Source organism: Hesperophylax consimilis, chromosome 17 (genome assembly GCF_061612785.1).
Source record: "Hesperophylax consimilis isolate HC1 chromosome 17, BYU_Hcon_1.0, whole genome shotgun sequence".
NCBI lineage: Eukaryota > Metazoa > Arthropoda > Insecta > Trichoptera > Limnephilidae > Hesperophylax > Hesperophylax consimilis.
This window is the reverse complement of record NC_142852.1, coordinates 8,182,787-8,210,394: the sequence shown is the minus strand read 5'-3', so window position 1 is coordinate 8,210,394 and position 27,608 is coordinate 8,182,787. Positions and strand designations below refer to the sequence as shown.

Genomic DNA, 27,608 nt, shown 5'->3' with positions numbered 1-27,608 from the left:
TTCAACATAGTGATTTAGCAGTAAGCTTCGCCCTAAAAGAATATTGTTTAAAAACATGTATGATCGACGTAATTCTTGTCGTGTTGTAGGTACTTTGTTTTGTTTCTTTCTCTCTTCTTTTCTATCCCCTGTATTTGTAATCGAGCATAATCTATTTTTACTAATGTATTAGTGAGTAAGTTCCTTCTTCTATATTCCTACCTTGGCTCTGTGCTGATGTGTATATCCCTATCTGTTTCCTATTTTGTTTCATCTTGTTTCTTCTACCTAACCTCCATTTTTCTATTTTTGTACTGTTTCGTACGTGAAACTTATAATTTTGATATAAAAATACCAATGTAAAATTGTACCTATTAACTCCCATCTATGTATTGTAAGTTCTTCTCGTCCTACAATGAGTTTTGTAAGTCATCGGGATTGCTCTGGCAAGAAATAAAAAAAATTAAGAGCTTAAAAACAATGTTATATTTCGGTAGAAATTTAAAAAAAGAGGATCTTAAGTCAGTAGTGTCGACATTGGTTTCCTTTCAAATCTATATGGAAGTCATTTCTATGTTATTCTATATTCTTTGGTCCCTTTCTCAGTCCATTACATAAGGCTTACATAAGTGTGGCATTATTTCACGGTGTCCAAAATTGTAATACAGTCACAGACAGTTTTACCACACACCCGCCTCAGGGGTCTCATTTTTATTATAAACGATGTCCGGTGGTAAATTACCTATACTAACTTCGGGACGAAATTCTACACGGACGTAAAAGGAAAAAAAGAATAAGTTTTCCGAAAAATTGATGGTGAAATTATTGAAAATGTTACCGATATAAAATACTTAGGAGTTATAATAGATTCCAAACTCAACTTTAACAAACATGCTGAATATACTCAAAAGAAAATTGGAAAAAAGATATAATTTTTGGGAAGAATTCGCCAAAAACTGTCCGGAAAACTGCAATCACCATTTATAACTCCATTATTACTCCACATTTTAACTACTGCTCAACTATCCTTTTCCTGTGTAACGACCGAGAACAAAATAAATTTCAAATTCTCCAAAATAGGGCAATGAGAACAATACTTGGGAGAAATAGATAATCAAAAGCAAATAAAATGTTAAAGGAACGGTGAAACGGATGTTGCCCTTGAAGACGATTATATTTATACATAAAATAGTAAACAACCTGCTAACGAAATATTTTTCAAATAAAATTGTATACAACAAGGACATACACATACATAAAACAAGGACGAGCAATGAAATCAGGCTACCAAAAAAGGACAAGGCGAATACTCAGAATAGTATATTATATAAAGGGATGAAATACTATAACGCGCTGCCGGAAAACCTAAAGTCTGCCCCTATTGGAAATTTCAAGATGGTGTGTAGGAGCCACATCAAGCAAGAAAAAATATAGTATATTTATATGTGACAATTAATTAGTAATTTGTACCTAACCTTAAATGTACAAATTACTAAAGTAAAATTTAAAAAAAAAAGTTTAATAATTTGTACGGATAAAACATATTCTTCCATATATTTTAACACGGGAGAAAAAAATTTATTTAAAAAAAGTTGGTTACATTGTTTACTTCTGCAATCACATTATATAATCAAATCCCGAAATTAGTGCGCTTAACAGTAACGCTGTATATTATTCCAATATTTTCAGAATGCTCTATATATATTTTATACACGGTATCCAGAAACTCGTAGTACAAGCGAGAAACTAGGGAAAAAACTTTTTAAAAATTCGAAATACTCAGAACGAAAAAAAATGTTTTGATTCCCGCTTATACAACTAGTTTCCGACAACCCTGTTTACAATAATCCAAAATCTAAGCGAAACCGCTTGATAAATATATTTTAATTATTTTAAAAAATAATATAAATGGACATGTTTCCTTTGTATAATAGGTGATTGTGATGCACTCTGGGGTCAAGTCTTCAAAAAAAGTAACAAAAAATGATGTGTAATTCTTTTTGTTTGACGAACAACCATTTGGCAGAAATATCTGCGGTACAACTATCTAACTTGTATCAAACATATGGGCCGTGGGATGTCAGATCGGGCGGGGATACCTTTCATTAAGCAAATTTATCAAAATATACTATTTGTATTGTTTTAGAGTTTAAATTTGTAGAACGCGATACATATTTTTTGAAATAATATTATTATTGAATAAATAACAAAAAAGTTCCTTAATAAACAAGTTCTGCGGAGATAAATAATCCAAATCAATTCAGAAACACATCACTTTGACGACCTTTAGTAAAATTTAAACAATACAATAAGTGGCGAAATTTTACATGGCAATAATCAGAGGCAAAAAATTCTTTATTTGATATTGTGAAAAATGTGCATATATTATCAATTTGTATCAGGTACGTAATGATTCCACAACTCAAACTGTCACTGCTGTCACTCGCCGCAGCCGCTCGCAGCTCTGCTGTTTCGCGGTACATTTCAAATAAATTAAGAATAAGACCTGTTGTTTTGATGCACATAATTTATTATTGATGTTGTCTTGTAATTTTGGGGGGTCAATCGGTATCTATATCAATTTGTAGGTAAGTACGTCATGAGTCCGCAACTCAAACTACATATTATGTCAATATAGTAAATTGGAAAAAACTGCACAATCCATGTACTGACGGCAAATTATTTTAAAGACATAATAAGAGTTTGAAACGTTCGTCCGAAGTATCCAAAGATACTGGGTGCGAAGCTAAGAGTATGGTGGTTCTGTGGTGCGAAGCGACGCGACGTTTAACAATTCCATTTAAATTTAGACGATTCTATTTGACAATGATCTTTTATTGTTTTGTTTTGTTCATTTTTCAGCTTCATTCTACATCGATAACAGCATAAAAAATTATTTAAAACCTTTCCCGAACTGTCCAATCGAAAAACAGCCATTGTTCCACGCACGACAAGCGTGTGAAATGAAAAACCGACATATGTTTGTGTCACCATGCTTTGGTACCTAATTTTTACTTAGCCGAAAGACATAGTGCCATCTCATTTATTCTATGGCGCGCATAGGGACAAAATATGCCAAAGCCGGGGACATTCTTTAAATTGACCCAGCGAATCATGTGGACTTGTGAATGAAAGCTTCTATTAGAGACAATAGATGTCACTGCTCGTCACTCGCCGCCCCCGCTCGCAGCTCTGCTGTTTCGCGGTACATTTCAAATAAATTAAGAATTAGACCTGTTGTTTTGATGCACATAATTTATTATTACTGTTATCTTATAATTTTGGGGGGTCAAAAACAATTTGACCTAAGGGAAGAACCGCCCCTGGTAATGAAGAATTTATAATTTCTGAAAATTTTCTCGAAAATCTATAAGAGCATTTGTTACAGAGATCCAAAGTAAGACAAAGGCTTGCAGCGCAGTCCGTTCCGCGCAGGATCTGAATGTTCGTTTTGAAACGAACCGCTTAAAATGAGTGAGGTGGGTAAATTAAAACACATTTGTAAAGGTGTTTTGTCTACCCGAATTGGGATTTATAGTATTTTTACGCAGCCAGCAATTTGAGCGCCATTGTAAAAAGTAGGTACGATTGAATAGTGATATTACAATACGAGTTGCCTGTATACTGTGAGATTCATATATTGACAAATTACAGAAAGGGAGACGATCACGCCGCCTCCCGCGCTCTGCGCAACTTGTTTTTTCCTCTCTCCCTGATTGACATATTAATGAAACAAACACACGAAAACAATATTAAAATTGTCATAATTGTAAACGCTGTCCTACAGATATTTTTAACAAAAACTAAACACACGAAAACACACAAAGGTCAAAAACTTTAGCAAGTAAATCTCATATTTATATATATCATGTATAGGTATGTAAAAAAATATTATTGGCGATTTCGGCAAAATCCTAGCTCCAATATTTCAGGGTATAAATAGTGCAACCAAAATTATTAAAAGTACAGTTGTATCAACTCAAGCATCAAGGTAGGTCTTCATTACAACTATTTATTTCAACTGTTCATTTCAGTAATTAAATTTAATCACAAGACAATAAATAATTATAATTCTAATATCATTACATAACATCCAATGCATTTCAAAAGGTGCAACGCAAAACTTGCATTATTTAATGTCAGCTTTTAAAGATGACATTAAAACAATAATTAAATTCGCAATCAACGATTTTTATTTTTATTAAAACAGGGTTGCCAAAAACGTTTTTATTTTTGCCGATTTTCTGGTTTCTTAACATGCTCCCGGCTATCAAGATTTATACATATTTTTAAAAATGTATCTGCAGACTTATCTTAGAAATCGAATTAAAAAATATGTTATAACTAGCGCAGAAGGGATAATCTGTATTTTTGACAAATCAGTTCCAATTGTCCAAAATGAAACAAATTAAAATAATTTCAAATATTATATTATGGGTAGGTGTTTTAACGCTTGTCTAAATTCTTTGCACAATCAGTTCCAATTTTGACTATGTGCTTAAATTTACGGGATCGTCTGAATTCTTGACAAATAAGTTCCTATTAATGACAACTTAAATTCAAACCAGATTTGAGTTTATTGAGCCAGAGTTACGGGGGACGCACGGACAATCGAAAATATGACTCTGAACTATCACTCATCAAGATATTTTGGATTTCAGTAAAATAATTCAATTTGGTGGGTAGTAAATTCAAGGGTTTTTTCACAACTTAGACGAAGAGAGATTTAAATAATTAGCATTTCTCCTCTAGATGAACTTCCTCGCCGTATTCCTGGTTGTGTGCGTGTCAATGGCGGTGGCCGACGTGTCCCACCTGAACCCAGACGCCGCGGCGCCCATCCTGAAGCAAAGCATCGACGTCGGCGCCGGAGGTAGCTACCAGTGGGCCTACGAGACCGGCAACGGCATCGCAGCACAAGAACAGGGCGAGCTCAAGAACCCCGGAACCGTGAGTTTTCTTTTGACTGTTATGGTCATTAATAACATTAATGATTTCCTGGTTACGCGAATAAAACAAATTAAGGATCATATAGGTACCTTGGGGAACACCGCGTAAATAAAACCAACCCATATGAATCGCATCACCATCCAGCGCAGAAAGAAGGACCAATATATTAGTGATCCGAACGACCAAAATAAAATATAATAATAGCGAAAATAATATATGTTTCTACTTTATCGCTCGTCTGATACGATTTATACTAATCAGTTCCAATTTTGAAAATTACAAGTTCATTGAACTTTAATAAGTATGTTTAATATTTTCGTTACTGTTCATATGTATAGTAAATGGACGCAGTCTGTTATACACAATAATTTTTTAAAAACTCCATGGCGCATGATTAACTGAGTGTATAATTCGTGTTGTAGGACGGAGAAGCCGAGAACGTCCAGGGATCAGCCCAGTGGACCGCCCCCGATGGTACCAACGTGCAGTTCTCATACGTCGCCAATGAGAACGGATACCAACCACAGGTGAGACTTAAAAAACCTTCAAACCTTATTTTAACAGTAGAACCTAGTAAACCTTGTGTTTATATTATATGTTTATGTTATATTTGGTGCTCCCAGCACCAAATGTTGTAAAAAATTATTTCAACACTTCAAATCGTATTTCTGGATGTCCAAATAATGACAATGTGGTCTAAAATATCATCAACAGATTAGATTCCAACAACCCCTGGTGAGACCAGAACCAACTCTCAAATTTCATAGTTTATCAGCATTAAATTGTAATTAAACAGGGTAAAAATACTAAAAATTATGCTTAAATTCATCAAATCATATTTAACATGATATGTGTATGTTGTAATATACCGTTTTGTTGAAAATATAATCAAAAGATATATACATACATTACATTTATCGAAAAATACTAGGACCCAGAAACGTGTCTTGTGGAACACCAAAACTTGTAGTACAAAGAAGTGTAATCTTTATTTTTGAGCCAAGTTTTTGGATAATCTTGAATCGTCCATCATCAGGAAAGATAATAACAATTCACCTGACATAATGACGAGCACTGCATGGTTGTTTCAAACTGTTTTTCCAGAAAAAATATTTTTTTTTTATTTATCTAATAATATTGTTTTTTTGCATTTCTCAGGGATCCCATCTGCCCACCCCTCCCCCAATCCCAGAGTACATCCTGAGGTCCATCGAGTACAACAAGGCTCACCCCGAACAGATCAAGAACTAAGCGTCCTTCTAACAAACACACCAGCCAAAACGTCCTTCAAACAAACAAACCAGGATGTAGTCCAAGCAAACTGAGAACATACTAACGAAAATTGAGCAGAAGATGTCGAAGAACAATTTGGGAAAATTTCAACACCATTATAAAACTACAAAATACGATAGAAGAAAAAACATCTAAACACCAAAATAAATAAAAAAATGAAATTCTTCCAAACATTCATTTTTTGTTCCTCTCAGTTTTCTACAAAGGACTATTGATTGCAAAACTATTTACATGTATATGTACCAGTATATAAATGTATTATATTATATGTATATATAAAAATAATCCAAATTTAAAATATGACCAGTTTTGTATCATATACAAGACAGGTCGTAAAAATTGTATATATAATTACAATAAAATAATTAAGATGCATATTGATTTGGTATTTTTTATTTTAAAATGGCAATAATTAATTTCTTGTCGAAAAAAACAAGAGGAAGCTGCAAGCTTAAAATGTGAATATTCTTGGTATACCTTATATCGTAGGTAATAGGCTTTACAATCGCTTGACAAACGGAGTCTAGAAACGTTCGATTTCAAGCAAAAAAACTGTTTTTCATTTATTTTGTAAATACTTTTATAAGAAAGATAAAAAGTTAATAAAGTGAAACTGTCACAGATAATCTTAGACATAATACTGTATTTTTTTAAAGTCGTTTGCTTTATGCGTTCATACATTTCTATTTTGCATTATTTTTTTATTGAGTAATTAATTTTTTTATTTGTATTCTACTCCAGCGAAGCGATAAGAAAACCTTCAATTTATCTAAAGCATATTTTTGGTATTCATAATGTACACCAATTCGTTATAAAGATTAATCAAAGTAGTGATTTGGCATTAAGCTTCGCCTTAAGTATGAATCTTTCAATAGAACCTTCTTTTCTAGCTGAGAAGTCTAAAACCACAGGTTTATAGCTAGGATGCTCTGGTTCAATCTTCCACGTAGTCTTTTAATACCACACAATAGTCCCAACTGCCCAAGATCAGGGGGATTGTGGCATTCCCAAAACGATCGACTAAAGCCACTTCATAACACATTTCTATTCTGAATGGTGATCTTTCGCCAAGGTGATACTGAAAGTATCTACCACTCTCTATTAAGTAATAAAGTATACGCAAGTTTAAGTTATTTCAATCAAACGCAATCTGCCATTAGCAATAATAAAATTATTCATCATTAACTAATTCGCCGAGTGGTCCAAGTCTATAGGTTCCCACAGCGGCTATGTGGGTTCAATCCTCTGCTAGCTAAGTCCTCCATCATTGCACAAGCAACAATTTTCCCACTATTATGATATTAAAAGGAGGAATTCATACATACAGTCATGTTTTTCGTAATAGGGGAATGTTTGTCCTTCTTTCACGTCGCAACGGAGTGACTGATAGTTGGAGGACTGGAATGTGATATAGGATACTTTTCTACTCGTAAAAACATTTAATTCCTGTGGGAAAATTATTTGTACAATAATTTCTCCCTAGCAACACGACAGCGGAGCCACGGTAGAAAAAAAAACAAATAACTATCCGCAATATTAATAAAGATTGAATTTATTATAATTGTTCCTGTTTTTAAATGCCAATCCCAAATTAAACTCAAAGTTGACAACAGCTCGAATTTTAAAATGCACAATTTACAAAACGCATAATACCAGTTTATGAATGTATTTATTTCCACGCAAAATCATGTCTTTTTGATGTGAAATATTGATCGTTCAGAAATATTATAGATGTTTTTTTATTAAGGCCCCGCATACCTAATTTCTGCCGATTTATAACAAGTTTCTCGTTAACTCTTTAAGGTTTTAAGTTACAAAAATACATATGTTATTTTTGAAAATAATATCTATAAATTTGTTATGCCGAAACGTTAATTATATGAATATCCCTCGATAGAAAAAAAATCGCAAAGTAAGCTCCAAAAATGATTAAAAACACGTTTTGTTCTGTTATTTAATATGTTATAGGCATGAAAAAATTCACAGTGTATCTTTAAATACAACTAAAGCATTTGTCGAGAGATTTTTGCTCTATTTCAAACGATTCGTGTTTTATTAAATATTTTCACAATATTTGCTTGATTATTATCCATATCCCCCTTTCAAACCATCTTTGAGCGCTTACTGCGGGGCCTTAAGAGGAAGTTACATGGCAAAAATGTGTTTATTCTTGGTATGCCTTATATCTTCACGAACATAGGTAATAGACATTAAAATCGCATGGCAATTACAGTCTAGAATCGCTCGATTTCAAGCGAAAATGTGGTTTTTTTATTTATTTTGTAAACAATTTTATAAGCAAAAAAGTGAATCAAGGGAAACTGTCACAGATAATTTTAGCCATAATATTGTATTTTTTAAAGTTGTTTCATTTATGCGTTCATACATTTCTATTGAAAAAATACATTGTTTAGTAGTTAATTTTATATTGCGTAATTAAATTTTTTATTTGATTTCTACTCAAGGGAGACGATAGGCAAAGCTTCAATTAATCTGTAGCATTGTTTTCGGTGTTCATAATTGTTGGAAAGTGAGTTAGCTAAAAGCTTCAAATATGCACTCATAGAGGGCAGTGCAAAGAGCTTGCTTGGAAGTCCGCAAGATGGCAGCCAGTAGCCAGTAGTCGCCAGGGCCAGTGGGAATGCTCCCTGACAAACTTACTGTTCTCAGATCTCATTTAGCCAGCTTCTAGTTAGGTCGACTATCGAAGTCACTCTTGTAATACGCGAAGTATTGAATAAATCCCTGATTTAACACAAAGAACTTATTCTTCATAATCTCCTTCAAAGACGAGTTGGAGAACTGTTTGTGGGAACACAACAATAATGTAAACCAATTAATCGAAAATAGTGATTAATACTGCTAGTAGAACACATCTCAGCATTTGCCATAATAAAGTATTAGGCCTATAAGAAACGCTTTGAAGTGAAAATGTCCTACTTACAAAACCTTTTTCGCATATGGTTTTATTGTATGCAAATTAAGTTCTTTGGAATATAATTGGAAAACATTTTGATATTTTTTCCGGAATCACGCCAAAATAAAATAAAACATGCATTTGGCGATGTATTTTTGCGTTAATCAAAACAGACGAACGATGGCCAGCGAGAATGTCAGCCATATTGTCATCTGCGTAAGGAGTGCGTGATTTATTATCACAAATTGTAATGCCATCTTTTAGATATTTATTTTACACGCATTCCTACGAATACCACATGTAGCGATTACGTCACCGCTCCTAGGGTCATCATATCATAATCAGACCGCACGAGTGAAAAAAAAGCTGAACCAACAATCAAACAATGGCTAGCGAGAATGTCAGACATATTGTCATCTGCGAAAGGAGTGCGTGATTTATTATCCCAAATTTTAATGTCATCTTTTAGCTATTTATTTAACACGCATTCCTACGAATACCTCATAATAACTAACTTCTTTCCCTTCCAACTACCTTCAGCCACAAAACATACCCCGATTGGGGATGCCATAGTCTCTCGATACGAATACCATAGATAGTCATCAAAATGTCAATTCAACACACCTACAATAAGTGATATAAAGTCACAAAAAGTGATGAAACAAATACTAAGTTAAATGGGTAACATAGGCAACTATTAAACCTAGTTTTTGTTTCATCGCTTTTAATGACTCTATACTTTTTAAAAGTGTGTTGAATTTTCATTTTGATGAAATATCATGGAACCAAAAAGTGCTATAAAATTATGAAAAGTGATGAAATAAAAACTTGGTTAAATAGTTGCATATATAACCTAGTTTTTTTTTTAATCTGTATAATAATAAACCGCGCCATGCAAGACAACGCACGCCAAAAAACCACTTCTACAAGTCAATCTCTTCAATACATATTATTAATTACGTAATCAGGTATTGTGTCCCCTCAAGAAAATTGTGTTAGAAGGTAGGATGGAGTTTTTCCGCTTTGCAATGAAATGCAAATAAATGGAGTGTTTCTGAACGTATCCGAAAACTAAAAATTAATTTAGAAAGGTGATGAAATAAGCTTTCAAATGTTATCATTAGACATAAACATATATTAAAAAATAAGATTTTAAATGCAAACATAAAAACGTTTTAAAAATTAGTATTTTTGGTCTAAATAGTGAACTAAAATTACTGCTGATATAGAAAAACACACATGCTACTAGACAAATGAATTATAAACATTGTTGTCACCCATAGACATATGAATATTAGTAGACCTGCCCTAAGTGATTAAAAGCGTATTATCCCCACTCCCCATACCGGTTCCATTGGAGCCGGCTGGGCTCGCGTATGGCCTCAAGTGAAATTTGAAAACGTGACGTCATCATTCTTGTGCGAACTATGGTCGAGGCATCATCGGTTCATTTTACGAAATAACACGGCAAAATGTTGACTTGTGATATGAAAACTTGTAAAAATAGATGTGAAAAAGAGAATAAACCCAATTGTCGTATTACATTCCATAAGTAAGCATTATTTTACTTTATTTTAAGCTTATTCACACCGTATTATATGGATCAGTTTTAGAAACATATACTATCACATCACAATGTAGCGATTCTCAAGTGTGCTCATCGTTGTTTACTGGGGTAAGTAAATTATGAAACATTTGTAAAAGTGTCTTAACCAAATACTCTGAAACTAACTACGACTCTGCAAACAGAAGAAATTTACTTTGCCGAATTTGGACTTCGCAAATTAGTTCATAACGTGGCGAGTAATTTGCGCTCCCATGTAAAAATGTCTATTCATTCAAAAGCAGATTTTACTTTTAAGAACTAAATGGTGATATTATAATGCGAGATGCCTATTTACTGTCAGATTGATTTATTGACGAATCACAGTCAGCTTAACCCCCTTCGTTCTTCAACAGTTGATTTTACCCCTCGCCATTATCTTCTCGTCTATTAATTCCTATGTCTGTGTTGTCACCTCATTTTTATCGTTTAATCTCTAAATATCATAAAATAAATCGCTTTGCGCGTCTGTCTGTTTGTACGCTTAGTTCTTCTAAACAACGCAACGGATTTTGATAAAATTTCCACTATCATTTAGATAACTTATTTCCGAAGGTTTATGTATATAATACACGTATATCACATTTATAGAAAGCAGAGAAAAGTGGATGTTTTGAAATCAAGTCGCAAAAAAAATATATTTTCGGGCGCTTACATTGCAAACCCTACCTAAACCTTATGAGATACATCAAAATAATGTAGAACGGAATTGTATATCTTTAAAGGGCCTGCAGAAAAGTCCGCCAGTCTCCTGAGGATAACCCCTAGCAACGCCGGGTACGTCAGATAGTATAAAAATAATTAATAAAAAATTCAAGAAGTTTCATAAATTTTTCTCAAATTGCGGTCGGAACCTTTGCTTTCATAAAGGTGTACATTTGAATTATTCTATAGTTAACTGCTAGATTTGAATATAAAGCGTGGAGTTTTCTCTTTCTAACACCGTTTATATCATATTTCTCCCAATGACAGTAAGAAAGACACAATGATTTCTATGAGCTGTTCTCAAAAGCGTACAAATTAATTAATTAATTTTTAAAAAACACTACTAAATTATTAAACCAATTAAAACATTCAAAAAAAATACTGGCGATCATATAAATCCCACAATAGGTATATTATATGTTGCTGATTCAGTTTATAATGGCGTTATTACGTTTTTCCAAATTAGGTTAACCTTTCAAAATACATTTGCAAACCGGTTTTAGATTGGTGTTATTTCAGGAATGTTACATAAGAAGTTGGATAATATCTTATCATTGAATTGCGTTCGTCTTCTATTCCAAGGTCGGCACCAGGGAATAAAACCCGGTTTTTACAATTTGTTCCAAAACTCACTGAATATTTTTTTTATCATTGAAGAAGTTAATATAAATAAATCTAAAATAAACATGAAACACAACAAGACACAGAAAATAAAAAAAAGGTGGTGATTGCAACTGGGAATCGTAGCCAGGATCTCTGCCATCTTTGGGGATGCTATGTGGAGGATATTTTTAAGTATAGAAAGGCGATGATGTTCTGGAGAGGAAATAGATATGAGGGGTGGGTAGGAATCTGGGTGTCAGGGCAACCATCCCTCCCATTCCCCTTCCGATCCGGCCCGCCTCGCAGCTGGCGGGCAGACGCATCTACCGCCAAGACCTCCCCACGAATCCGGACATATTCTTAAGTCACCAAAAATAGCTTGGCAAAAAATTTAAAAATATACAAACTGGTTTCGTGCAGATAATGTTTAGAGAACTAACTAACCATCACACCGATTTCCGCAGGGGTAGGCAGAGAGGACGGACCGCCAAACAACTCTGTCACACCACACACTAATTTTTTTAATCCGAAACCGCACAAGAGTCCCAACTGCTCCAGACCGTCTGGAGCCAGTGAGACTATGGCATCCCCAATTGGGGTACGTTGTGAGGTTTAAGATGGTGGGGAGCGGAAGGAGATGGGGCAGAGGAAAGTGGGCTATTCAGACGTGGTCACCAACGGCCAAAGCGGAACTGTGATCTTACACCAGGGAGATACTGAGTGTATATAAATATACTATATACGAGTATTATTTAAATGAGCAAATTGTGCAATAAAAAAAACAAATAATATTTACTTGCGCACGCCGGGATTTGAACTCGCGACCTCCAGATTCCTAGTCGAGAGCCTAACCTACCGATACACTTCAATTATTCTGACTCTCGACATGACCCCATTTGATTCACTTGATCGCGCCATGTCTTCCTCGGGTATTCCCGATGTATTTCACTTTCCATTTCAATTATAATATCAATAATTATTATTTTTTTAATGATAAACTAATTTATAAGAAAAGGTTTTATGCATAGCACCAATAATAACAAATTATTATAAGCTATAAATAAATATATAATTTGTTCTTCCTTATGCTTTGCATTAAACCTTGTCTTATAAACATTACTTTATCATTAAAAAAAATAATAATATTTGACAAGTCAAAATATTTCACCATCAAATGTAGATATAATATGTCTCGACGCCATCTAGTGGGATATTTAGCACTAACAAAGCTTTTCCTACAAAAATAAAGTTGTTTGTTTACAGGTGAAAAAATATAATAAGCAGAAATTGTTGATTGAGGTACTAGTACATATTGAATTATTTGGTGGGTTACAAATAAGGCGACGTGGCTCAGTGGTTCAGAGCACCTGACCGGACATCAGAAGGTGCGGGTTCAATTCCCGTCGGCGGCATTTATTTTTACTCGGGAGATATTTTCAATTTGTATTGATATTACAGGCCACTAATTATTGCTTGTAATAATTTGAAATCAGACATATTTTAAACAACGAATTATACAAATCGGTTTCATCTAGAACTACATACGAACGGTATTTTTTTTTTACAAAACATCCTTTTTAAAATTTAAACAATATTCATTCAAAAAATAATGTGCCGAATAAAAAACATAAAATAAAAGCAATAAATTAACTCTGTCAAAAGGTCAACTGCCACTTTACAGACAAATAAAAACCACTGAAGAGATTTGCCGATAGAAATGCGTCGTGGGCGTGTCAGTGCCACAGAAATAATCTCAATTTTTCTTTTAATATTACCAACTCTCAAACGAAAAATTGAAACGGAAAAATCAAAAAAAAAATCAGTCAATATTTATCCAATACACTATCTAAATTGCATTTAGTTGCCATATGTCAGCCCACAGGTGATTTGATACGTTTGGTGACATGGTAGGGATGCCCGGGTTACTGGAGTGAGGTTTGTCTAGGTCTGCCCACCTGCTGCGTGGCGGACCGGATCGCGAGAGACTGGTCGAGGGAGTCCTTAAGACTTCTCCAGCCGGACTCCCTCGACCCATCGCCATGGAAAAATGAAAATAGAGGACGACAGCAGAAGGCCAACAGAAATGAATGAAGCATTTTCTAAAAAATGGGCAAGGCGTGCCGCAAGGTTCGGATAAGGGACCTTTCTAAAATAGGCTTTTATGATAAAGACCTTCCATACAGTAACCCTAAATACAGAATAATTAACATTTATATTTAAGCTTAAAAATACGATGCTCCCGAAATGCATGTTTAAGAATGTAAATTATAATTTCTAAATACATTGCTACCACACGAGAAGCTGTGGAGAATTTAGACTTACGAAAACAATTTTGTAACTTAAAATAATCTCTATTTTAAAGAATTCAAGTTATTCAATAACTAATGGATGTTAAAGAAGCTAAAAGCCTTCCAACTTTTCGTGGGTTATGCCTAAATGCTACAAAGAATACGTTTTAGATGTAGTTTAAAATGTACCTACATATCATAAAAATAAACGACAACAAAAGATAGAAATAATCGACAATTATCTGGGAGAATTTTATTTCTTGCTAGAGCAATCCCGATGAGTTACAAAACTCATTGTAGGGCGAGAGGAACTTACAATACATAGAGATGAGAGTTAATAGGTACAATTTTACATTGGTATTTTGATATCAAAATTATAAGTTTCACATAAAAAACAGTACACAAATAGAAAAGGGGAGGTTAAGTAGAACAAACAAGAACAAACAAAAAAGGAAACAGACAGGGATATACACATAAGCACAGAGCCAACGTAGGAATTTATAAGAAGGTACTTACCCACTAATACATTGATAAAAATAGATTGTACTCAATTACAAATAGGTACATGGAATAGGAAAGGAGAGAGAAAGAAACAAGACAAAATACAACACGACAAGAATTACGTATTTTCGTTTTAAATAAATGTTCTTTTAAAGCCTTACTTTGATTTTTTTTGTATTTGTTTGCTGTTTTTATACATATCTGGAAGAGAGTTATAGAGTGTGTAGGCAATATAGTTAATAGATTTTATTCCATATTTCGTAGTGTGTTAGAGTAATGCGTATTTTATTGTCATTCCGAGTATTGTGATTGTGTGTGTCTTGATTGTAAAGTAGCTTGATGTTAGGTGGGTTGATTGTTGGGTAATTTGTAGGATGGTGCAAGTGATTTCATGTTTGGGAAGGACTGTAATTGGAAGGATATCGGAAATCGAATAGATGGACACACTTGACATGTGTGTCCCATGGAAAACCAAGAACATTTCAGAGAAATTAAAAAAAAAACATACCCCTAATTGTGGATGCCGAAATCCCACTTGCTCTGGACAGTTGGGAGCGATTAGGACTGTTGTGCGAAATTCAATTAAAAAAAATTCTAGAATTACTATCTATTCAGTGGTAAAAGCGAATAATGAAAATTAATTTGTCATTTCATAAATTATAGATCTGGTCTGAAAAATTCACGAGCAGGTTTTATTAAAAAAAATGAAGCATAAATTAAATGTTTCTGAAAGAAGATTTTTAGTATAAATTCGGTTGACATTTTGTTAGAAGGTACAGTTTCAATTTGAAGTTTGTGAATTCAGTATCATTAAGGTAATGTTCTATTGTTTTCTACTGTGCGTCAAAGTCATTCAAATAATCATCATCAAGTCTCAATTTACACAACCTAAAAGTGCAAATATTTTTGGAGAATATTAACTTAATAAACTTATTTCTTTTGGAAGGGTTCTATCCCATCTCTGTGACATGCCCTAGAAATCTTTTCTGACAATCCCCTGCTGTCTTCTTCTAATTTCTTTTCTTGCAAGGATGCTGTGTCGTTTGCTTCCATACCGTCTTATTAAATCTTAGGCCTATGAAAACTCTTTATTTTTCATAAATGAGCCTATTTTGGAAGGGTCCATTATCCGATCCTTGTGGCATGCCCTGCCAAATTAAAAAAAAATCTCTACATTTCTGCCAGTCTCCTGCTGTCTTCCTCTAATTTCTTATATTCCAAGGAAGCTAAGTATTACATTAACATATTAAGAGATTTGAATACTACTCTTCCATAGAAGCCTTAGCTTGTATTTGGAAGAGGAGTGCACCATTATTGTAGTTATTTATAAGTAATTAATATTATGATAGGTATTACGTGTTGTAGTAAGTACATTACAAACAAATAACACACATATATATTTATTTTTCGGAATAACTTTATTGAGTAAAACCTCAAATTGTAATATTTAATTATTGAAGACAATATTAGCGATTTCTAAACGAAAATCTGAAACAGAAAAATCAGAAAAGGATACGGTCACATCTAGGACTCGAACCCAGGACCCTTGTCTTGCCGGGACACCGCTCTACCACTGAGCTAATGGAACCCTATCCCCCTCGGTCACTTTTAACTGTATCATACTTCGAATAAGAACTACCAACATTGTCTTCATTTTTTCACCGCACATTTTTACTGGCAACTATCTTTATGTATGATCGCAAGATTCAACCCGAACTAAGTGCAATCTAGACAGCGTCTTTTTAGATAAACCTATCTTATTTTTTTTATTTTTAATGTGCGACATCTATTGACTTTTCTGCAAGTCTAGAATGAATATTTATTTTTCGGAATAACTTTATTGAGTACAACCTCAAATTGTAATATTTAATTATTGAAGACAATATTAGCGATTCGCTACTAATTTCACTCTAAAAGCTCGTTATTTATCATAAAGAAGCCTATTTTAGAAAGTTCTATTATCCGAACCTTGCGGCATGCCTTGCCCATTTTTTAGAAAATGCTTTCTTTTCTGTCGGTCTTCTCTGCTGTCTTCCTGTATTTTCATTTTTCGGATTTTCACATCATTTAGAGAATTTCTTCCGGAAGGTTTATATACAGGGTGTATCGGCACGTACCCGACAAACTTTAAACAGCTATTCCTTAGCATATTTTGAGTAAAAAATCTTATGTGCACTTTGCTGTCCGGTAACGTTTTTTTTAATAAAACATTTATTATTCATATTTTCACCACATGTCACCACTGTTTTACTTTGTCAAAGTTTGAAAACCTATCTGGCAATATTTTATTCGAATTCCGTTGAATAATGCACGTGTGTACCTATATTGGCGCACTTTTACAATCACAACGAAATGGCATGTCACCATTCGTCTCATTTTTAACTATTATTATTTAGTGTGTGCGAAAGAGCGAAGACGCTTTTCGACATATTTGCTTATAACAGCTGTTGAACTCGAAAAGCAATGCCAATGACAGTGATGTAGTGTGGAAATTTTAAATTTTTTTGTTTTTAATTGAAAAAAAAATGCTACCGGACAGCAAAGTGCCCATAACATTTTTTACTCCAAATGTGCTAACATCGGGCTTTTCGTATGAAACAAATTGGCCCTAAAAAACCATAGATATGCCAATATATAGACAGCGAAATTCTCATTCAGAGCCTACCTATTATGTTATAGACCAATGAAAAACTCTGAAAGTTTATTCCAGACTTTCAGAGTTTTTCATTGGTGGATATTGTTGGGCAATCATATGACGTCACAATATTTCAGTTCCAATTTTCGATCTGGGGGATCAATTTCAATCTTGATGTCGTCATTGATTCCAGATGAAGTTCCTGATCGTCCTGTGCCTCGTGGCGGCTGCCTGCGCTGATGTGTCCCTCCTGAAGAATCCTGAGCAGCATGCGCAGATCCTGCGTCAGTCCCAAGTGGACTCCGACGTGAATGGCAACTACAAATTCGCCTTCGACACGGAGAACAAGATCAGCGCGCAGGAGGTCGGCACCTTCAAGCAGACCCAGGTGAGACTGACGCCGACTTGTTTCTCGGCCCGTTATGGCTTTTGATAAAAACAACAATAATTAACGCTAACGTTTCCATTGCAGAAGGGAGAAGTTGGACCCGCAGTCGTGACTGGAGAATCTTCCTACATCGCCCCCGGGGGCCAAAAGATCACCCTTACCTACATCGCTGATGAGAACGGTTTCCGTGCACAGGTAAGCGAGCAACCACCCAGTACTTTTATAAGCAATTGTGCAACATACAGGCAACTGGGATTCTTATCCGCAATGGTGTTGCTTATAGGCTACAGTGTTGCTTATAGGCAAGGGTGTTACTTATAGGTATCATTGTTACTTATATGCAATTGTGTTGTTTATAGGCAACAGTGTTGCTTATAAGCAACGTTGTAACTTAAATGCAACGGGGTTACTAATTTGTAACGTTGTTACTTACATGCCTTTGTGTTGCTTATAGGCAACGGTGTTATTTATGTTACTATGTGGCTTATAGGCAACCATGTTGCTCACAGGCAACGGGGTCACTTATAGACAACTGTGTTGCTTTTACGCAACTGTGTAACTTACATATGCAATAGTATTATTTATAGGCAACGGTGTTACTTATATGTAACGTTGTTACTTATATGCATTTGTGTTGCTTATAGGCAACGGTGTTATTTATATGTTACTTTGTGGCTTTGAGTAGCGCCCTTGAGGTGATTTCTCACGAAAACGGCGCTATATAAATTAGCCAAATATTAAATATTATAGGCAACCATGTTGATCATAGGCAACGGGGTCACTTATAGACAACTGTGTTGCTTATACGCAACTGTGTAACTTACATATGCAATGGTATTACTTATAGGCAACGGTGTTACTTATACCTAACAGTGTTACTTAACTTCATAACAGCTGTATTACTTATAGGCAACGGTGTTACTTATACGTAACAGTGTTACTTAACTTCATAACAGCTGTATTACTTATAGGCAACTGTATTGCTTATATGCAACTGTGTTGCTTATATGCAACTGTGTAATTTATAGGCAACTAAACATGTTACTTATATGCAACGGTAATATTTATAGGCAACGGTTTCACTTATAGACAACAGTGTAACTTAACTTCATAACAGCTGTATGACTTATAGGCAACTGTGTTGCTTATATGCAACTGTATTGCTTATATGCAACTGTATTGCTTATATGCAACTGTATTGCTTATATGCAACTGTATATCTTATATGCAACTGTATTGCTTATATGCAACTGTGTACTTATAGGCAACTAAATATGTTACTTATATGCAACGGTAATACTTATAGGCAATGGTGTTACTTATAGGCAACAGTGTTACTTAACGGCAGCTGTGTAACTTATAGGCAACTACTTAACAATCCAACAGGGGACTTTTCTTCACCTGTCTACTTTGGTGATGCTGTGAGGGTTTTTTTTTTAGGACACAACTCCTACAAAATGAGACCCACGTTGTAGGAGGAATGAAACACAGAGGCTGGCAAATCGTTCCACAGCCGAGCTTTTGAACTCAAGAACAATGACAAATGTTAGTCTTATACAAACGTTAGGCGCGCATTTGGATGCTGGTGCTTGATTTGCACACGGTTAGCAGCTGGTCACTATCGAAGAACCTGCTAACCCTATACAAGACGTCCAGTTTGTTGGAAACCAGGAATACCGATGCTTGAACAGGCCTTACATACTTTCTCCAAAGCAATTCAACGAAGTCTTAATTTATCTATTGCCAGAATATAAAACTAATCTAGTTACATTTTTTCCCACCAGGGTGACCACATTCCAGCCATCCCCGCTTACATCCTGCGCTCCCTCGAGTTCATCCAGCAACAAGAAGCCAAGGGCCCAAAGAAGTTCTAAACGATGGACACCCCGATACAACTATACCCAAAACACGACCATACGCCAAATAATGCTATAAAAATATATATATAATATTTACTGTAAATAATAATTTTATTTTTTCCCCATAGATGGCAAGTCTGTGGTTGAATTGATAAATGAACTATTTACATGTTTATTTGTATGTAATTTTAACTATTAATGATTAAAATAATTCTGATACTGAAAAAAGTTGTTTAATTTTTATGTTTTTTATAAGTTTAATGCACTTTCAGAAGAATGTTGTAAGGCTTATAATGGGAAGTGAAGAAGATGGAGTTGATAAGAACCCGCCTATTGAGATCTGGTCTAGTAAAGGATAAAGGGAAGAGAAAGATTAGGTACTATGTCGATACCGAATTTGACAATTCACTGAAGCAAAAACAATCTATTTATTTTCTATATAAATAAAAATGTTTGTTTGTTCAAAATCTTAAATCTATGAAAGTTCTTCGCTGATTGCTTTTGACCATAGATAACTAATTGCTCGTCGAGGCGACGACGCGCTACTCGGCGAAATTCGAAATCACCTACTTCCCCCCGCTCCACGACCTTGACTCTTTCATTACCTTCATCATTTGAGTAAACAGTGTAAAACGTGACGCGATTGCGGCCACACGCATACTAGGACGTGCCCTATTACCATCTCGTCGTCCGCTGGACGAAACTTTAGTTATAACAACAATTTTTATTTTTAAGGTACGTACATTCATATATTCTTAAATTTATTGTTAATGTTGGTGAATCTTCTACAATATAAGCTCTGGTTCCATCTACGTCAAATGTGCCTAACATTTGCTACATGTGTCCATCCAAGGCCTGGAGGGTGACCAAACACCGTTGCACCAGATCTAGAAAGGCTATTTGTGGTCCACATAATGTTGACATGTGTGGTCACTGTGTAGACTGATATTTTGATATTAATTTGTTCATTATAAACCTTACTTTTGTGCCATGTAACAAGTTCCTATCTTAAGGCGATGCCATACGTAGTAATGCAAAATCATGTGTTTTTGGTTTGAAAATTTGGTTACCTAGAAATGTTTCAGATACTTTAATTAAATACTGCGAGTAGAATACATCTTGGCCTTTGAAACAATCCAGTATTTTTTACATAAGTCTTTTTATAAGCCCAGAAAAAAATAGTGAAAAGGCCTATGAAAACTGCTTTAAAGTTCAAAATCTCCTACTTACGAACCCATTTTCGGTTGTGATTTTATTGTATAATGTGGCAAATTAAGTTATTTATAAAATGATAGAAAAAAAATTAAATATTTATGCCTGAACATCCACAAAATAAAATAAAAGGCAATTTTTGGCCATGTTTTTTTCTTGCATAAATCAAAACAGGCGGATGGTGTTAAGCGGGAATTTAAACCTTATCGCCATAGGGTTGTTATTGATAGCGGCTCAATTTAAAATATTACACGACGTAGTGCATCGCCTTAATTAAATATTTTTGATTTATTTCTAGTGTTTTATTGCGTAGTTCACTCGACGAAAGTGTAGTTACAATGAAACAATGAAAACAGTTTAGTTATATAGGGTTAAATTTTGACACAACGTTGAATTTGGAAACGCATGTGTTTTTACATACCTATATTATATAAATGTCATCTGTGACAGGAAAAAAAATGCTTTTATAAAGAACAGCGCCATCTGTGACGTAAAAGCAACATGCGCTATTGTTTCTCCATCTGCATAGACAGACTATCGATGCAATTTATGAATCTGTCGTGATTGATTAAAATGTATAGATATGCAATATTTTATTATAAATGTTGTCTTAGAAAATTGGTTCTGAGAGCATCTTCCACTGTAAAATGCGAATGCAAAAATGTAAAGCAATAAAAATTATTTCAATTCACAAACATGTGACATGAGTTAATTGTGTGCGCAAGTAAAATTCATTTAATTAATTTGTGACGCTTCAAATTGTGTGCAATATATTCAACAATGTTCACAGCAAAAATCGTTTTAAAGTCTTAACCACAGATGACAGTACAAAGCCAATGGTGACGCGCTCTCAATAAAAGTCGGCCATTGCTTGATTGAAACTGACGGTTTAAGCGATCGGCACTTGGCATACGTGACATTATTACACTACATGTGCCGACTTGGAATACAAGACAAAATATAACATTCTTCTGCAATGCATACACGGCCAACCATCAGACACAATCACTGACCAATAGGATGCATGATCTGGGCAACAAGATTGGGGGTACTATTGATTTATTTATTGACTCCATTTATAGAATTAAGCATAATCTATACCAACACTTTGTCGAATCCTACAAATTAGAGTAGCGTTGGTAAATTAGTTTTAATGTTTTGTCTTATATGTAGTGTTGTTGTAATTTCTTTTTTACTTTATGTTACTCTTACGTTTTACTAATATTGCTTCATATTTAGTTTTTTTTTTTTTTTATTGAGTTTTTCTTTTAATTATTTCTTAATATTTTCTCATTATATTTGTAATCACAATTTTACAATTGTGTATTTGTACCTACTTTACAATGGATTACATCTATTTACTGTCAGTATCTCCTGTATAATACAGATATTCTCCCATGTACACTGCATCATGTATCACTTTTATGTAAAAGCCTTTTTAGGCATATATATATATATATATATATATATATATATATATATATATATATATATATAAATAAATAAATTATGTGCCATGTCTTCCTCGGGCGTCCCCGACTTCTGCTACCATTCACATTTGCATCATATATCCTCCTTACACTCCTTTCCTCGCTCATTCGCTCTACATGCCCAAACCATCTAAGAGTCCCTCTCTTGAACTCACTCATTACGCTTACATCAGCCTTGCACTCTTTGCGGATCTCCACATTCCTCACAAGATCATACATGGTTTTACCACACATACGCCTTAGGGATCTCATTTCAACAGCATCCAATCTACTTTTATCCTTTCTTTGCCAGTTCCATGCCTCACTTCCGTACATCAGGGTAGGTACCAGCACTCCATTGTGGACTGCTAGCTTCGCTTCTTTGGACAATGTTTAGTTAGCGCCAACTGCGTTCAGTCCTCCATGAATGGAGTTACCTGCATTTCCCCTTGTTTCAATATCTCTGTCAGCCTTCCCATCTCTCTAGAACATACTTCCTAAATACACAAACTCATCCACCTGCTCCGAGTATTCCTCATTCACAGCTATATCGCACACCATTACTTTAGACTTACTTACATTCATCATTAACTCATTCTTCATACATACTTGGTTTATCCTAGACACGAGAGACTGTAGATCTTCCATACTGTTAGCAATCAGCACCGCATCATCAGCATACAACAGGCAACATACTTTCAGATTAAATAAATTATTACGGCGATAAAGTTTTATTTCTGCATTGTGTTATTTGTTATTATGTTGTAACAAGTCTTTCACTACTGTAAACCACAATGTAACTGTTCAAAAACTACATTGTATGGACTTTAATTGAATTCCGTATTTCATTCCGGTGTAGAAATACTGCGTTAAGTATTCCTCGAGCGTCCCCGATTTCTTCTCCCATTCAAACAACTTTCAGCGATATCAGTCGACTGCTTTTTTCTAGTTTTGCCGTAGCACAAACATACGCACGCTGAATTATCTAACTATATAAATAAAAATGTTCATTTGTTCAATATCTTAAATCTCCAAAAGTTCTTCTCCGATTGCTTTGAAATTTTGACACAACGTTGCATTCGAATACGCGATAGTTAAAAACATGCTTTTTTTTTAAAACAGCGCCATCCATTGAACATAAAAGCAACGCACGCTAATGTTTCTCAATCTGCACAGACAAACTGAGCCACTGCAACGCGTGGCGGAGTTCAGCTACTTTCAAAATAAAATAATGATTTCGAAAGCAGATTGTTGTATTACAAATCGAAAATCAAATTTTTTCGTTTTTAACCGTTTGAGTGCCAAAAAAATTCATACAGTTGCTTGTGAAATGCCACCAAAAAAACATTATTTTTTATGAAACTATAAATTTTTTTAAAACCCCATAAATTCTTTGAATTTTCAATGATTTCGATGATTTTTTCGGTGATTTATTAAAGAATATTGGTTTAGAATCACGCGGAGGAGGATCCCGAAGTCCAGGCGTTTGGAAAAAATGAGAATTTTACGTACAGACGTACGCGCGAATCAGAACACGACTGACGCAATCGACGGAAATCGACGATCGGCAATCTTCGTTAAAACACGAATCGACGAAAATCGACGATTGGCACTCAAACGGTTGAAATACCTTACCGATGGTTTTTATCGTGTAAACCAGAGGTTCCCAAACTTTTTTGCCCCATAGACCACTTGCAAAAAAATTTTTTCCGAATATTGAATTTTCTTAAAACTATTAACATCCCATATGATAATCATTTATTTTTTCGTAAAAAGATTCCCTTCCCTTGCCTGTCCAACAACGGGATGGCGATATAGTTCCTCTGTCTTTACATTGTGCAGACAGGGGCACCCTTGTGAGGTATTACACCAAATGAAAATGAAGCAGGATAAGCAACGTGAATTTCTTTCTGTAGCTTTCTGTAGGTCCTGCAGAATTGCCCCTTAAGTTCTTTGTCAGTGCTTATTCCGGTGAGTTCTTCTTGTCACATGATATCCGATTTTTCAACATTCCATTTCCATAGCCAAAATGTCCTCAAACTTAGTTTTGAAGTCTGTGTGAAGTGCATTTAAATGTTGAACGTCATTATTACCCTGGACGTTTTCAAAAACAAGTTGGGGATCTAGGAAAATTCGCGGCTTCCAATGTGCAATGTTTTGCTTGAATATATTAATTCTGACGAGAAAAGGAACGTAGACTCTATTTATATACCCCAATTAAAAACTTTACGAAATATAAAAATACAAATATCAAATAAGTAATTTCTCAGTCTAGTATATTTGCATTAGGTCTATTATGTCATTTACGGAACTCCTAAATATTGACTTGAGGTAAATGGGGGTCCGCTCATTTGTACCCCCATTTGAATCTTGTGGACCCCCAAATTTTTTTCTCGCTGACATAGACCCCCAGCAAGCCGATATCAACCCCTGGGGGTCCATATAGACCACTTTGGGAACCTCTGGTGTAAACTGTAATTACTACTTTAAATGAACCAAACCTCGACAAATCCCAAATGTTGTTTTATAGAATTATTTCAAATTTTTCGGGAACATCTATGGTAAACTTTTGAATGACCGTGTCAGGCTGGGAGATGTTCCTCCCAAAAAGACTGCACGGATGTTTGTTCACTGTGAAGAACATCTCCCAAAATTGCCCAAGGGGTTATTATCTATAAAATAAAACATTTGTAGATAATAACACAGGGTAAGTTGCGTTGACGTTAAAGCTAAAAGTCCTACCTTGGTCGCAGAGCACGTTCACAGCTTCCAGCACGCGCTTAGTGTAGATGCACGGCTCATAGTTGTCCATCTCCTGCGTCACCACGGAGCACACCCTGGACGGAAGGAGACACACACAACAAGTTAGGCAACAGTGAGAGAGTCTTTTACAAACAAAGCAGTCCGTCATGCACAGGCTGACACTATTTTCGTAATACCTTACTAGTTTTTTTTTTGTAAATTGTACCGTTTTCCCACATAATGTGTTTATATATTCACCCAAAAAAAAAATTCTGATGTTATAAAAAATATATCTAATATAATGAAGAAGTTTATAAAGGGTTTTCCAATAAGAGGTGTTATTTTAAATAGACCGCTATTTCGGTAGATGTTACTTATGAAGCTGTCATTTTTTGACATTTGACAAGTGGAAACTACGCCAATAATAAAAATGGAACGATACACGCTTCAACAACGCACTGAAATTATTAAAATTCACTTGAGTGAATCAAATGCAATCATCTTGAGTGATGAGGCCCAATTCCACCTCGGTGGCTTCGTCAACAAGTAAAATTGTCGCATCTGGGGCTCGGAAAACCCAAGAGTTATTGTTGAAAAGCCTCTCTATCCTCAACGTGTGACTGTTTGGTACTTTTTCGAAAATGAGGTTGGAGCAACAGTTACGGTGAATGGATTGCGCTATCGAGAGATGATTAATGATTTTTTATGGCTGGAATTGGATGGTATTGATCTGGACAACGTTTACTTTCAACAAGACGGCGCTACGTGCCACACAAGCAACGAAACCATTGATCTTTTACGATTGAATATCAAAATAACACCTCTTATTGGAAAACCCTGTACATACGAGATTTTTTTACATATTTCCCAGCTAAATAAGCGTAGATGTTAATATGAGGTTATCCTGTAAAAAATACAGTACTATGACTTTTGAATTAAAAATTTGACGCGGAATTTGCGATACTCATTAGTTATTCAGATAAAAAACCCGTGTTTGCAAGTGACGAAATGTCAAGCCAGAAAAAGTTAAGGTACATTATTTCTTTGCCATGTAAATAACATTTATTTTAGTATGCTGGGAGTTTTTAAGGTTCAAAATACCATAAAATCGAGGAGAGGGCGGTGTGTTACTAACAGTGGATTTCTTAACTAACCATCACGCCGTTTCTTCGCAGGGGTAGGCAGAGAGGACGGACCGCCACACCCCACACTTCTTGTCTCATTCACATACATCGTCTCGTACAGACTCTTCTATTATTCTGACTCTTGACATGGCCCGACTCGAGTATCTGATTCATTCGATCGTGCCATGTCTTCCTCGAGCGTCCCCGACTTCTGCTACCATTAGCATTTGCATCATATATCCTCCTTACACTGCATTCTTTGCTCATTCGCTCTACATGCCCAAATCATCTAAGCGTCCCTTCCTTAATCTTGATCATTACGCTTACATCAGCCTTGCACTCTTTGCGAATCTCCACATTCCTCACACAATCATACATGGTTTTACCACACATATGCCTCAGGGATCTCATTTTAACAGCACGCATGATGGTACGGAGGTACCGAAACCGGTAGACAGTGAAAATGGTTCAATGATAACTCAACACAGTGACAATTCAACACACTTTTAAAAAGTGATATAAAGTCATTAGAAACAATGAAAAAAAAATTTTTAACCTAACCTACTTAACCATATTAATAAGGTTTTTGTTTCATAACTTTCCATGACTTTATATAACTTTTTAAAGATGTGATGATTTATTCGGTAGACAGTGAAAATATATCAAAAAAAGTGACCTAAAACCAAGCATTTTCGTTTCATTTATTTAATATATTCTTACATGTTCTTCTGTTACTCACCATTGACAAGTATTTCATTTACTTGATTGCATCATATCTTTATCAGGTTTTTGGGACCTCTTCTACAATATGGTCATATATTTACCTAACACTCCTTTCTTCCCTCATTCGCCGACTTATTCTACCATTTAAACCAGTCTCTAAACACACCTGGCACTAATAAGAACAAACTTTCAGACAGTTTACGGATAGTTCCCGTGAGCACTGAGACCTGTCTTATTTCACCTTATTCTTCTGAATTTATTCCCAGCAAGAGTTTTGCAAGAAGTCCTTCTTTGAAGGCCCCAAGAGGGAAGAGTCCACCGAGGTGGCTTCAGCTCTCCTCTTCACTCCCCCTCCGGTTCCCCACAGGCCAATCGTTGTTAGCTTTCTGTTTGAATGTCCATTTTGAACAGAAGGTTCATCCCAGCAGAGCCCCGACTGCTCGGGTGAGATCTAAATGATGGGAGATGCAACCATGTATTTCAGAATGCATGGTTTGTAACACTGTACAGGGAGTTATCCAGCCTGAGCACAGTAGCTCATACCTTTGCTTCGGTTGGCTATTGCAGAATGCGTTTACACTCGCCGAGCGATAGGTTCGCAACACTCCCTATAGTAA

General features: G+C 35.1%; 3 protein-coding genes across 4 annotated transcripts in view; 2 read left to right on the top strand and 1 right to left on the bottom strand.

Annotated features, from left to right (window-relative positions):
* The window catches only part of alpha-Cat (catenin alpha), a 152,769-nt gene that overhangs the window by 85,039 nt on the left and 40,122 nt on the right, over positions 1–27,608 (bottom strand). For both annotated transcript variants that reach the window (XM_089641502.1, XM_089641501.1), the window contains exon 15: positions 25,145–25,239. In XM_089641502.1, the coding sequence (XP_089497628.1) occupies positions 25,145–25,239 (95 nt within the window). The remainder of the gene's footprint in view (positions 1–25,144; positions 25,240–27,608) is intronic.
* LOC149415897 (larval cuticle protein LCP-17-like) lies at positions 3,845–6,383 on the top strand. Its single transcript, XM_089641500.1, has 4 exons — positions 3,845–3,970; positions 4,732–4,929; positions 5,352–5,456; positions 6,088–6,383. The coding sequence occupies exons 2-4, from the start codon at positions 4,732–4,734 to the stop codon at positions 6,178–6,180; spliced, it is 396 nt and encodes a 131-aa protein (XP_089497626.1). The 5' UTR covers positions 3,845–3,970; the 3' UTR covers positions 6,181–6,383.
* Positions 15,569–19,949, top strand: LOC149415896 (pupal cuticle protein Edg-78E-like). The gene is made up of 4 exons (XM_089641815.1): positions 15,569–15,654; positions 17,668–17,862; positions 17,947–18,057; positions 19,647–19,949. The coding sequence occupies exons 2-4, from the start codon at positions 17,668–17,670 to the stop codon at positions 19,734–19,736; spliced, it is 396 nt and encodes a 131-aa protein (XP_089497941.1). The 5' UTR covers positions 15,569–15,654; the 3' UTR covers positions 19,737–19,949.